This window comes from Schistocerca americana, chromosome 2, assembly GCF_021461395.2.
Source record: "Schistocerca americana isolate TAMUIC-IGC-003095 chromosome 2, iqSchAmer2.1, whole genome shotgun sequence".
NCBI classification, from domain to species: domain Eukaryota; kingdom Metazoa; phylum Arthropoda; class Insecta; order Orthoptera; family Acrididae; genus Schistocerca; species Schistocerca americana.
The window spans coordinates 416,965,241-416,980,591 of record NC_060120.1 but is presented as its reverse complement, the minus strand read 5'-3'; the positions used below and the strand labels follow the sequence as shown (position 1 = coordinate 416,980,591).

The following is a 15,351-nucleotide window of genomic DNA, read 5'->3' as shown; positions in this document are numbered from 1 at the left end:
TGTAATTGGGTGTATTTTATCACTACTGTAATAATAGGTAAACAGTGTCTATAAAGTATAACTGAGGATGCTGTAGCTTTTTTTCAAAGTAGCAGCTTTCTTTGCAATTTACTTGATTATATTTAGTTGTCATAAGCATGAGTAGCTCTAAATGGTGAAGTAATGGTTTGCTGTTAATAGAGTATACAGATTAAGTTTCTATGATTTCCTTGTCTCATGTTAATGTATACCTTGACTTGTTCCACATCCCTGAAGGCTCTCCTGAACACTATGAATGGATTAGTCTGAAAAGCTTCCAAGTGTGATGACCGAGACCGCTTAAAGAAAAATATGTTTTATTCAGTGTAACGTTAATTTCCATGCAATATAGTAAAGCTACAGAAAATCTGGGTACTTCATTTTCTTCATCTTGATGAGACAAATTTAACAACTCTTACAGTGTGTGTCAATAATTAATGGAGATATAGTGCAAATTATTTTCACAGCCTATAAAAACAATAATTACTCATAAATACAAATAGGTAGATCGGCATACAATGTCTCAAATAACAGACAATGCCTACAACTATGATTGGCTAAAATTCCAAGTCAATACAGCTTTTGATTCTAGTGCTACAACAGTAATTATGTCAAATGAGCACATGATTATATTACATTTACACTGATTATAATGACAACATATTATAAGTGGTCCACTCACGTCAACGTGACCACTGCTGTAAAAGGTGATTCTTTAAGCTTTTGACAAGTGATCACTCTCAGACAGCGGGTGGCAGCATTAGCAGTTGAGTGTATACAAAGCATGTCAGGTGGGTAGCGGTGCGGGGGGGGGGGGGGGGGGGGGGGGGGATGCTGAAAATAGTACATTATGCAGAAATGGAGCTATTTATCTGACATCCAAAATGGCATGGTAATTGGCTTTCTGGCTAAGTGTGGAAGCATTTTTGAAACATTTAAGTTGCTAAACTGTTCACAAGCTGCTGTGGTTAAGGTATACCATGCATGGCAAAATAACACTGTCCAAAACCAGCGCCGAGGCAACTATGGTGGACCACAGGTAGTAGATAATGGATGAACGAAGATTGTAGAGATCTGTGTGGCCAACTTTTGAGCAACTGACTGTGTATTTGGACAAAGAGGCCTACTAACAGTATCTTCTCAGCAACCATTCAGCGAATGTTGCTGCATATGGGCCTCCGCAGTAGGCGCCTGTTTCACACACTCATGCTGACTGCTGTTCATCGACAACAAAGGCTGAAATTTGCGTGCCAGTACTGCAACTGGATGTTCACTGATTGGCAACAGGTGGCCTTTTCAGGTGCCTCACGTCTTATATTCCATTGGACAGATGGCTGTTGGTGGTACGGTCCTGCAACAATTTTCAGAAGGATCCAAGCTGGAGGAGGGAGCATTGTGGGCTGGAGAATGTTTTCATAACAGTCCATGGATGATCTCATCATTCTGGAAGGCACAATGGATAAACACAAGTTTAGGGACCTTGTCGAACCCTACATGCAGCTTTTTTTTTTTCCCTCGTCATGATGTTACCTGCCAACAGAACAGTGCAACATGTGTCTCAATTCACAGTGTAGGTGCATGGTGCGAGGAATGCCAGGATAAGTTTACAGTGCTCCTTTTTCCACCAAACTCCATACATTTAAACCCAATTGAGAATCTGTGTGACCACCTCAGGCATTTGCGCCATGGATCTTCAGCTGAGAAATCTAGCACAGCTGACGACAGTGCTGGAGCTGGCATGGCTCCACATGTCTGTCAGTACCTTCCAGAATCTGAGTAACACTCTTCCTGCATGTGTGGCAGTGTCCACTCTGTAAAAGGTGATTCTTTAAGCTTATGACAAGTGATCACGTTAATATGACTGGAAAATGCAAACCCACATATTTCTGTATCCCATGCATGTAGAATACTTGATGTTAACTTATATTTAGTGAAAAATTCAGTTTAATTAAAACAGCAATAATATAAGTGAATAACCATTTAGGATTGATGTGGGTAATGTAATTAATAACATCATCATCATAAAAGGCAACTGCAAACACTTGTATGTTACTCATATAAATATATTTTTATGTTTGTATGTGTTTTCTTTGTGTAAACTATCTCATGTGTAAATGCCATTCACGATTTTTATTGTTAACAAGGACTACAGGAGGCAAACAAGCATATGTGTTGTCTAAGAATGACTGGAATTAAATCCACATTTTTTGGTATATATAATGTTTATTAATTGTTTGCTAATTTTGAATGATGGACAATTTTTATAATTTGCTAAGTGGTTGGACTACTTAGTTATTTAAGAAACTCCACGCAAGTACTGGGGTCTTGTCATTCACGTGACACACTGCAACTACATATGTTTGATTGTGAGGCTACTATGTCTTGGAAGAGGCCTGGGGACACTGGAAGGTTTCAGATAGATTATATAACGGTAAGACAGAGATTGAGAACCAGGTTTTAAATTGTAAGACATTTCCAGGAGCAGATATGGACTGTGACCACAATCTATTGGTTATGAACTGTAAACTAAAACTGAAGAAAATGCAAAAAGGTGGGAATTTAAGGAGATGGGACCTGGATAAACTGAAAGAACCAGAGGTTGTAGAGAGTTTCAGAGAGAGCATTAGGGAACAATTGACAAGAACGGGGGAAAGAAATAAGTAGAAGAAGAATGGGTAGCTTTGAGAGATGAAATAGTGAAGGCAGCAGAGGATAAAGTAGATAAAAAAACGAGGGCTAGTAGAAATCCTTGGGTTACAGAAGAGACATTTAATTTTATTGATAAAAGGAGAATAATAAAAATACAATAAATGAAGCAGCAAAAAGGAACACAAAAGTCTCAAAAATGAGATTGATAGGAAGGATAAAATGGCTAAGCGGGAATGGCTAGAGGACAAATGTAAGGATGCAGAGGCATATATCACTAGGGATGAGATAGATACTGCCTACAGGAAAATTAAAGAGACCTTTGGAGAAAAGACAACTGCTTGTGTGAAGATCTCAGGTGGAAAACCAGTTCTAAGCAAAGAAGGGAAGGCAGAAAGGTGGGAAGGAGTATATAGAGGGTTTATGCAAGGGCGATGTAGTTGAGGGCAATATTATGGAGATGGAAGAGGGTGTAGATGAAGATGAAATGGGAGATATGATTTTGCGCGAGGAGTTTGACAGAGCACTGAGAGACCGAAGTCGAAACAAGGCCCCAGGAGTAGACAACATTTCATTATAACTACTAATAGCCTTGGAACACCCATCCATGACAAAACTCTACCATCTGGTGAGCAAGGTGTATGAGACAGTCAAAATACCCTCCAACTTCAAGAAGAAGATAATAATTCCAGTCCCAAAGAAAGCAGGTGCTGACAGGTGTGAAAATTACCGAACTATCAGTTTAACAAGTCACAGGTGCAAAATACTAACATGAATTCTTTACAGACCAATGGAAAAACTGATAGAAGCCAACCTCGGGGAAGATCAGTTTAGATTCCGTAGAAATGTTCGAACACATGCAATACTGACCCAATGACTTATCTTAGAAGATAGATTAAGGAAAGGCGAACCTACGTTTCTAGCATTTGTAGACTTAAAGAAAGCTTTGGACAATGTTGACTGGAATACTCTCTTTCAAATTCTGAAGGCAACGGGTAAAAAACAGGGAGCGAAAGGCTATTTACAATTTGTACAGAAACCAGATGGCAGTTATAAGAGTCAAGGGGCATGAAAGGGAAGCAGTGGCTGGGAAGGGAGTGAGACAGGTTTGTAGCCTATCCCCAATGTTATTCAATCTATATATTGAGCAAGCAGTAAAGGATACAAAAGAAAAATTTGGAGTAGGAATTAAAATCCCTGGAGAAGGAACAAAAACTTTGAGGTTTGCCGATGACATTATAATTCTGTCAGAGACAGTAAAGGACCTGAAAGAGCAGTTGAATGGAATGGACAGTGTCTTAAAAGGTAGATAATAAGATGAACATCAACAAAAGCAAAACGAGGATAATGGAATGTAGTTGGATTAAATCAGGTAATGCTGAGGGAATTAGGTTAGGAAATGAGACGCTTAAAGTAGTAGATCAGTTTTGCTATTTGGGGAGCAAAATAACTGGTGATGGTGAAGTAGAAAGGATATAAAATGTAGACTGACAATGGCGAGGAAAGTGTTCCTGAAGAAGAGAAATTTGTTAACATTGAGTATAGATTTAAGTGTCAGGAAGTCTTTTTCTGAAAGTATTTGTGTGAAGTGTAGCCATGTATGGAAGTGAAACATGGACAATTAATAGTTTAGACAGGAAGAGAATAGAAACTTTCAAACTGTGGTGCTACAGAAGAATGCTGAAGATCAAGATGGGTAGATCACATAATTAATGAGGAGGTACTGAATAGAATTGGGGAGAAGAGAAATTTGTGGCACAACTTGACTAGAAGAAGGGATCGGTTGGTAGTACATGTTCTGAGGCATCAAGGGATCACCAATTTAGTATTGGAGGGCAGTGTGGAGAGTAAAATTCATAGAGAGAGACCAAGAGATGAATACACTAAGCAGACTCAGAAAGATGTAGGTTGCAGTAGGTTCTTGGAGATGAAGAAGCTTGCACAGAATAGAGTAGCATGGAGAGCTGCATCAAACCAGTCTCTGGCCTGAAGACTACAACAACAAAAACAACAACAATGTCTTGGGATTGTGATGGTAACTGGTGTGATCATGGTAACCTGTGACTGGACTTAAGAAATTCACAATAGTTCAGTGTTAAGATAAAAAAGAGTTGAGTTATCAATTTTACGTTTAATTTGTTGAAAACAACCATTTCTTTACCATCTGAAGTTACAGACAATGCTGTCTGTATTTCTATCGATTTGCATAGTGACATGAAATAGTGACGCGTAATCTCGTCTCGGACATTAATGACGACCCATTGTTTTCACAGGATGGTGCATCAGGACCTTATCAACTGACAGGGCTCACACATCTATTGTGTGCACTCGTGTGGTGAGCATTGGCCTCCAACCCATTGCAGTACTACTTCTTTTCTGTGCTGCAATCTTTTCTGATTATATCTTTCCTTAGACTTTGTCTCTATGACAGTTTCCATGCTGACAACATAGCTTGCTTGTATAACATCAAGTATGACTTTTCCCACTTTGTTTTGTTATTTTATACCACCTACTTTGGTTAACTTATGTTTGGTTTCCACGTCTGGATTTGAACTCCAACTTATCAAAAAAAAAAAAACCAGAAATGTGGATTGTGCAGGGAAAGGTATCCAGTACCCAGTGTGGTTGTCAGGCACCCATACGCTTGTAACCCCTTGACTAAGCAGGGAATGCATTGTTTACACCTGAGCTGTTTTCGTCCCACCCCCAACAGATCAAGTCCACTGTCCACTGGGGGGGCACAGGGCCATCAAGCCAGATGGCTGGGTGGCAACCATGGGGAGAGCCCCCATTTAGTATAGTCAGATATCTGGCACCCTAAAAGGACCTAAACTAATAGCTGTATGTGTGAGGCTCTGGCAGTCTCTTCAGACAGACCAGAATTCTTCAGTATGGATTGTTATGTCCCTAGCAACTTTCCCTCCATGGCCACACCATGGTAGAAAAGCAAAACGAAGTGGTTTGCAGAAACTTCCTCCCCTGAGTTCCTGGTCTGCACCTGGACAGACAGAAAGCCTCGTCTCTCTGCTAAGTCAATAATATTCTTTGTGGGGAATACTAAAATTGTATTTGGAGAAATTTCTTTCCTTAGTAAAAACAAAGTGGTTCCATTTCAATTACAGTGGTGAATCCTGCCCAGCCCTAGGCTTTACTGTCTTATAAAAAATTCAATGATGTAACTGTTTCTGTAATACCCCATAATAGTCTAAAAGTGGTACATGGTATCATATCTCACCAGGACTTAACACTACTGTTGGATGAAGAACTATGTGAACCTTGGAGAGGCATGGGATCCATTTTGAATATAGTGTACATCAGGGCCTGCCTGGAACAAGTTTGACAGTGGGGTATTCATCCTTGCGTTTGAGTAGAATTTGGTTCTAGAGAAAGTCAAAATCATGATTTATTGCTGTGATGTGCAGTCATATTTTACCCACCCTCGATGCAGTGCTTTAAATGTCAATGGATCTAGTGTGTTTCTTCCCAGTGTACATACAACCCAGTTTGTGGAGACTGTAGTCGGCAACATCACAAAAACTCACCTTGTGCATGTCCACCTTCCAGAGTCAATAGCAGAAATTGCCATCCTCCCCAATGGAAAAAGTCTGATTATTTGTATCCTGTCTTGGTGATATCAATCTTTCGTATTACTGTAACCAGGTTGTCAGCAGTACCCTGGAATAATTACTCTTTTGACGTCAACCTCTGGTAGGCATGCAAGTGACTTAGACCATGGGACCAATTGGTCTTCACCCCTCATGGTTCCTGCAGGAACCTCAACTCTGTTTACTCAGCTGGAGAAGCTGCATTCTCATCTGATGTGCAGTGGTGACAGGGAGCCATGGATTGTTGGTGCCAGGTGCTTGTTGCCCCCACACCATCAGACTCTGAACCAGAGTTCACGGATGTTCTTTAAATCCCACCAGTAACAGACAACAATCTTGGGGTGTGATCTGTCATCCTGGCCACTTCACATCTACCCTGGACACTCTTAACATGACGATTCAATGGATCTGCAATGGATACTAATGTCACCTGCCATAACCACAACAAATAGTTTCCTCCTTTTCTGCGATCTATGTTACTGTCAAAGAAACACTTTTCACTGTTACCTATTCTCCAAATATCAAAAGGTTTCTGTGCACAATAAACACTAATAAGTGAAGGTAATAAAGTAATAAATGCTCTACATCGTTTAACAATGTGAATGGCCATGTTTCAAGTACTGCAGACAAGTTATAAAAAAAATTTCCCAAAAATAAATATAACATATGTAAATAATTGTACATTAAGTACATTGATGTTATTACCAACCACAGATAATGAAATCAGAACTGTACAAAATCTAAAAAAAAAATTGGAGTCAGTAGACGTAGATGAAGTACCAATGTGTGAACTAAAATAGTGCATAGAGAGTGTACAAGTTCCCTTACAAACATATTAGATAAATTGTACACATCAGGGAAATGTCCAGAGTATTTAAAATAGGCAAGAGTTTTACCTCCACTATAAAAAGGTAATGCAGAAGACAGAGAAAATTACCAGTCCACAACTACTGTCACCATTCTTAAATATAATAGAATCCATTATGAATGACAGGTTAATGAGTTACTCGAATAAACATGATCTTTTAAATGAATCACAGTTTGGTTTTCAAAGTTGTAGACGTATAGAATCAGCCGTAACAGAATTCACAAAAGTTGTACTTGACAAATATGAGTGTGTCATAGGCATGTTTTTAGATCTGTCTAAGGCTTTAGGTACTGTTGAACAAAAGATTCTACTCAACAAGCAAGAAGCACAAGGAATAAGAGAGGTAACTAATGACTGGTTCTGCACGTACCTAGCAGATTACTTAGAGGTAACAAGTACCTCAAATAAGTCCAAACTTTTAGTAAAATGTTAATAACCAAAATATATTAATGTAGGACTTTAGGACCAATAATTTTCCTGATATACATAAGTGACTTTCCCATGGGCAAAAATTTCTCTTTTCTGATGATAACAATATTATAGTCACAGAAAAGGAAAACACCTTGCCAGAGGAAGCAGATGAAAGACTCAAGGCAGTAGTCAATGAGCAATAAATTTATACAGAGTGTAAAGAAAGCTAATGCCATGAATTTCAATTTGAAGAAGGAAAATCACATTGATAAATTAAATGTAAATGCACCTCTATAAACAGTGTAACAAATACAGAATTGCTAGGAATGAACAATGATTTGCAGTAATGTGGTGTGAACACATGAAGATATCTGCAAATAGAATTTCATTAGCATTTTATGCCTTTGGAGTTCTGTCACCAGTGTGTAACAGTCAGAGTCTTTTAGTTACATACTATTCTTATCTGTGGAATTCTTTTGTGGAGAACAAATGCACAAAATCTGAACAGTTTTCAAACTCCATGAAAACATCAGAAGAATAATAACCAAAATAGTAGTCAACCTCATTGTAAAGATCTGTTCAAAACAGTGAGGATTTTAACTACACCATTTGAGTTCATTTACCCTTTGTGCACACTAAAAATAACATCGATAATTACTACACAAACAGCTCTGTCCAGGACCATGCAACTGAATTTACATTTACCAAGAAAAAATAAATATAAAACTCAAATAATGATAATGAGAGATTTATCATTCCACTTAACACCTTCACACTATATTTTCCCTTCTTATTTTCTTTTTTGGAAAAAGTTACTCCAAAAGCTATGCAATGTATAATACTGACTTCTTATCCTCTTTCTGTGCTCAAGATCTCGCTCATTATAGAGGGATGCAGACTCAGTTTTCCAGGCTAGCAAATGGGAAGTTGCAGTACACAAAATGGTCCTGGCATCAGTTGATAGTGGGTGAAGTGTTATGAAACAATGTGTGTAAAGTGAGAGCAATGAATAGTAAATGAATGAACAATGTAGCATTAGCCTTTTACATTGTTAAATAACTTCTTTGTAAAACATTGTTGTACACCAGGGATAAACTGAACGAGGTAGCACTGTTTTAAACAGAGTGGTTTCCATGTTCTCCCCAAATTATTTCAGGCAAATGGCAGGATGGTTCCTATTATAAGGCCATGGCCAATAGTCTGACCCACCCTTGTCATTCTAAACCTTATTGTATATATATTACATTATTTTTGTTGTTCGTAACTGGAATACCAAGACATGTCCGATATTCTTGTAAAAGTGATCCAAAGGTGAATAAAATTACTACTATTCCTGCTACTGCTATTGCTACTACTACTTCTTCTACTACTACTACTCCTCCTCCTCCTCCCCCTGCTGCTGCTGCCACTGTTGTTATTTCATTGTGTCAAACCCAGATTGGCCCTGAGAGAACATTTGGAGGGGTCTGTGCATTGGTTCGCACAGATGTAGTCAGTGAGTGGGTTCCCCTCCATACCGCAAAGGAACCAATAGAAGTGCAATTATGAATAACCCCAGCAATAATCATTTGCAATATTTATTTACCTCAAGGCAGGGCATGTAAGATACCTCAAGATGACTACCTTAATCCACAAACTCTCCCCCCCCCCCCTTTTCTCCTACTTAGGGATTTCAAAGCACACCATCCCCTGTGGGGAAGTACCACATCATCTTGTAGGGGCCATCTGATTGACCAGCTTCTTTTCGATCTTGGTGTGTATCTCCTCAATGACATTCCTCATACTTACTTTAGTACCACTGATGGCACCTGTTCAGCTATTTACCTTATGATCTCTTCTTCCAATCATATGGCTTTGCTACGGTGGTTGCCACATGACAGTCTTTGTGATAGAGACCACTTTCTGGTGATCCTGTCACTTTATTGTCACCTCCCAAAAGACCAGTCACCACATTGGGCTCTTCAAAGAACCAACTGGCAATTCTATACTTCTGGTGTTTCCTTCACCTCCTCTTTGTCAGAGTGCTATGAAGGTGTGAGAGATTTCTCCGATGCCGTCACCCATGCCATTGGAGCTGTTATTCTCCTTTCTATAGGCCCCTTTCCCCATGGGCCTGTGCCATATTGGATCAGACATTGCAACAGTTACTCAAGATCACTGATGGGTTCTGCTATGTCTGAAGTGACATGCTTTACAGATCACCCTCATGTTTATGCAGCTTTGCTAAGGTATGAGCCAATCTCTGTACTCTTGTGGGCTGCCAAATATCAACTTGTCTCTTTCATCATGGTGATACGTCTACCGATGTGTCAGTTCTTGCTGAACATCTTGCAACACACTTTGCAACAGCATCAGCATCTTCTTACCTGGCCACCTTTTGAATACATAAAAGACAAGTTCAAGGCATCTCCGTACTCTTTATCCCCTTCATGCCAAATTATATAATGAACCTTTCACTGTTCGGAAACTGTCGGGCCCTTGACTTGCCACACAGTATAGTCCCAGGCCCTTATTCAGTTAATAATCAGATGATCCAAAGTCTGAATGTTACTTGGACTCCATGTACTCATGTTGTTCAATGATATGTGGCTAGAGGCTGTTTTCACTTCACATTGATGAGTTAATATGGTTGTCTCACACAGACTGCTACTGGCTATTTGCCTCACCAGTGTGCTCTGCAAACTGCTTGAACTAATGATAGCCTGGTGATTATGTTGGGTTCTCAAAGCATTGAACCTTTTGTCCCCCTGTCAGTCACTACTGGCAAGAGTGTGTGTTTGTATATATATGTCCCTTGGCTCACTGTCCTCAATGTGCTGGAGATATTGCTGATAGCATCCAGTGTTTGAGGAAGGTTCTTGTGTTGACACAGCAAGTTACATGTAGTGAGCACAGTGTGCTTACGTATTATCATCATGGAAGACAAAACTCGTTGCTAAAATGTTGACTGTAGAGGAGGACAATAGATTGGAGGCCCGTGAGTGGAGCAGAGCCTCAATTTACCCTTGACACCAATGAGAGGTGTCCAACATCCATCCATGATACTGGCCCAAATATGACTAACCTGCCTCCTTGCTGAGATCTTGGGACTGTGTGCATAAAACATGCATTGGTAGCTGGCCACCTCCATGCACTTCTGTTAGGTATCAGGCTGATTCTGCATTTTTCTGTTAAGACACCATTGTTACAGATTCCAGTCCACCTACTTTACACAGTACAGTGCCTGGGGAGAAGGCAGGTGCTATACTGTTGTTTTTAATGGAAATAGTTGCATACTGTTTGGCTCCAAAAAGGCAGCACACGGGGTTTGCTGGATTTTCTGGAGGGGTACTCATGCAGTGTAATTTTGTAGGAATAGGGCATCATGTGGTTGAGTGTAGATTTTCAGTTATTGTGCTCAAATTACTTTGCTGTGGTGTACATCAGTTCTGTGGAAAACTTTGCACATTGACAACTGCTCTTGTCATAAAGCAACAATTTGAACATAGTTGAAGCTTAAAATGGACCTTCAAGGACGTTGACAGACTGAACAATGTGCACACACTATATTGTTCCTTTCGTGACTGGAAATACTGAATGCTCTGCTGAACTGTGGTGAGGATGCAGTTTTACTTTTTCCTCCAATGTGCAGATGAATTTGTGGAGCAAGCTCCTGTGGTGAAAAACACATTGAAAAAGATGTTTCTGCCAGAAAACACACAAACTACCAAAGTGATGAGGGTGGTACAAAATTGTTTTTTAGCAGTTTATAATAATCAGTAATTCAGTGTTGATTGTCTCACCGTTTTTGTTTTGCCTTATAGTGATTCATGTAGCACCTAATACTTGGCACATTCAGGTGTGAGTGCACCCCCCCCCCCCCCCCCCCCCACAACACACACACACACATCAAATATTAGGTGCATTAGGAATATAGCTACAGGTTCAGAAACAGTTTATTATGGGTTATAATGTTACATATTTTGTTACATTGGTTTTATTTAACCATATTACGTATGTTTGGTAACTAACTTCTTTTCTATATTTGTCATCCCTGTTATTACAGTGTCATCAGTGCTTGAATGTTAAATGTTTAGTGATTAATTTGTGTTGTCTTTGTTGCAGATCAAGCCATTTAATCAATCTCGCATTTTTATTTGGCTACCTGTTGTTTTTTCGAAATACCATTTATTTTGGAATACCATACCCACCACCACATGCAAACCTTGTGCAGATGATTCTTACACTCAAGGTAAGATTTCTTTTCACATGTTTCAAAATTACATTTAAACAGTAATTGTTTTTAATAATTTCTTATGACTAATCATCAAAATAAAAATACAGAGGGCCTAGTAAATGGAGTTTTGATAAGGAACCCATGTCCAGAAATGTACTGTTTGGATATAAAATAAGTTTGCATATTGGATCACTTTCAAATCTCCCACTTCACAGTACACAAACAAGCTAAGAAGAGGATGCCGTCTTCAGCTCCTGTTGTATTTATGACACCACATAATAGCCTTCGTCTGAGCACAACAGTAGCTGCAAGAAATTTGTATGTTTGAAAGTAGGAGGGTTGGCTGTGATGCTATACAGTTGCACAGTGCTCTCAACTTGGAAGAGGGCGTCCTTTGTCACATAGAAGGGAACCCAAGAGCAAGTACTTGAAGCACTGCTCTTGCCATGTGCTCCTTCGGCACACAGGTAAAAGCTCATTGTCTCCACTGTGTGCATACTGTGAAGTGGGAGATTCACAGTGGTCCAATGCTCAGATAGACGTTACATCCAAATGGTGCATTTGTGGACATGGTTTCCATATCATAACTTCTATACTTCATTTACTAAGTCCCCTCTACAACCCCAAGAAACATGTAATAGAAATTTTGAATCACCCTGTATTAAAAGATAATGGAGAGAGAGAGAGAGATTGTCATATCCTTTCTTATAAAGAAATCTACCTCTCTGATCAAATTCAACACAATTTTATTAGCAGGACAGCATATGTGAACACAATAAATTATTATATTGCCAGAAAATCATCTCGGTCTCCTATGCTTCCACAATACAAAACTTCTGCTTTAAATAATCATTCATCCATCCGATGAAAAATTCAGGATGGAATAGGCAATATTAGAAAAGGATAGATTACTACTTACCATGTAGCAGAGATGTTGAGTCACAGGCAGGCAATTCAGAAAGGCTGTCAAACAAGTAAGCTTTTGGCCAAAAAGACCTCCATCGGCATTAGGCAAATACGTCATGTAATTCTGATGAATACCTGTTTCACCAAAAGCTTACTTGTTTGACAGCCTTTTTGACGTGCCCATCTGCAACTCAATATTTCTGCTATATGGTGAGTAGCAATCTATCCTTTTCATAATGTTGTCATTCATTCATCCATCCATATACACATGATGTTCTGAAAATCCTGTCATGAAGGATAAGCTTAGGAATGCAGAACGATGTAAGTTATATGAGTACTAGTCAAATGAAAATAAGAGATATGGAAAAAAGCAATAAACTATTTATTTTTCAGAAGTAATCACCATATTTGTTAATACATTTATCCCACTGAGAAAATACAATCAGTGCCTCCACGGAAAAATATCGGTGTTTGCATCCACATATGCAGTTCTTCATCTGAAGCAAATCGATGGTCATGAATGTCTTTTTTTCAGGGCTCCAGAAATAGGGAAATCACATGAGTAGAGATTGAGACTGTATGGAGGATGTGTAATGCCTTCCCAGCAAAACTTCTGCAACATAGTTCAAACAGCAGGCAGCTCTGAGAAAGCCATGATGACCTTTTTCTTTAACTGTAAGGGCCTACTGTTCATTGACTTTGTGGGACATGGCATCACACTTCATTCACATTGATACACAGACACTTTGCAGACATTGAAGCACACCATCACCATGGAGGATGTATAATGCCTTCCCAGCAAAACTTCTGCAACATAGTTCAAACAGCAGGCAGCTCTGGGAAAGCCATGATGACCTTTTTCTTTAACTGTAAGGGCCTACTGTTCATTGACTTTGTGGGACATGGCATCACACTTCATTCACATTGATACACAGACACTTTGCAGACATTGAAGCACACCATCAAATCCAAAGTTTAGGAATGTTGACTGGTGGCAGGATAATACCCACCCACATGTTGCCTAGGTTGTTTCACATGCACTGCAGAAGTGTGGCTGGGGAGCCCTTACACATCCTACATATAATCCCAATCTCTCCTCATGCTATTTCTTTATTTTTGGAGCCAATGGCCATTGATTTGCTTCAGATGAAGAGGTGCACACCTGGGTACAACTGTGGTTCCATAGGCACTCACAAATGTTTTACATGAAGGAACTGATCATCTTGTCTCACAGTGGGATCAGAGCAGAAGCAGCCACTGAGGGCTACTTCTGTTAAGGAAATACCAGAAAATAACGAAGTGCTAATCTACTCTTGCTCATAATTGTGGAAATTATTTCTATATAACTTAAACTGAGAAAAGAAATTGCTTTTAAGAGAAAACCACTGCTCTTCTTCTTATATACCCAACTGCTGTTTTTATCTATCACTTCACACAACATGTTTCTGTAACATTATTAACTTCAGAGACCACTATCAGCTGCCTATATTCTGGAAAAGTTAGAAACTCATACAATATTAATATTAGTGTAACCAGAAATTACATCCTCAAGTACAAATATTCTAATAAATTGTGGGGGTGACTAATAATACACTCTGTGTTTAATTAATAACTGAGGATTTCCAATTTCCTGCCTGATGTCTACTGGCGATTTTTGTAGACTTTTGCTGCAGAATGTATAACTTCATTATGAACCCTAAGCAGGGATCTATAGTATCTTTGGAAGTTATGTCTACTTCTAGTATTGTGATTATGAAATTCACAATTCACCCTAAATTCAGTCTTATTATTTATTGTAAAAATGATTAGGAAGCAAATGTATTGACACATAAGTATGCAAATTCCAAGGTCTCAGGAGAGATTTCTTTACATAACATTCTCATCCATGCTTCCGTGGGATAAATTCCATTTCATCCCCGTAAGCCTCCTGGCCACAATTTCTTGTAGCCCCGTGCCCAGTACTCACATTGACTCTGCCAACTTCACTCATCCTGCACCCATAACCTCTTCAATGCAATCTTCCCTTCCTTTGTTCTTTCACACGACCCCAGTCCTCTATTCCACATCATCATCATCTGGTGCTGCTGCAAAACCTCACTGGTGCAAATGAGACATTCCTGTCCCATTCCCATGCTGCTTCTCCCTCCCACATTCCTGTCCCAAGCATCTATCATTGGCTACCCTTCCCCAAGTCTCCCTCTCACTCCTTGCCTTCTTTGTCCCCTCTCCCACTCCACCCAGTGAAACCCTACACCCCAGTCAGGCTGCAGAGCTGCAGACCAGGCATTGTTTACTCAGCTGGCACAGTGTAACAGTACACGTGTGTGTTTGTTGAGAGGATATGAGATTTTGCATGGTTTTATCGGTAATGATTCTCATTAAAGTTAGTGGACTACTCATAAACTTCTGTACTTTAGTAGAAAATAAATGAACAAGTGTGACAAATTTTGCGTTAGTGGGAAATGGGATATCATCATCTCAAGAATTAAAGTTATCTCTGTTTACAATCCTTGATTCATTATATTATGTTCTGTTATTGTTCTGTGTGTTTGTCTGAGGTATTTCTTTTGGGCTTCATGCAGTGCTGAGGTTAGTCAGGCTGCACCTGGCATCATCACAAGTGCAGCAAAGAGACCTCCGTGCCGTATGCTGCTCCAAGGAATGTTGACGATCTGAACATC

The 15,351-nt window shown here is 39.4% G+C and overlaps 1 protein-coding gene across 1 annotated transcript in view; it reads left to right on the top strand.

Annotated features, from left to right (window-relative positions):
- Window positions 1-15,351, top strand: part of LOC124595589 (lysophospholipid acyltransferase 7) — a 122,703-nt gene that overhangs the window by 21,859 nt on the left and 85,493 nt on the right. The window contains exon 2 of the mRNA XM_047134383.1: window positions 11,653-11,779. Coding sequence (XP_046990339.1) covers window positions 11,653-11,779 — 127 coding nt within the window. The remainder of the gene's footprint in view (window positions 1-11,652; window positions 11,780-15,351) is intronic.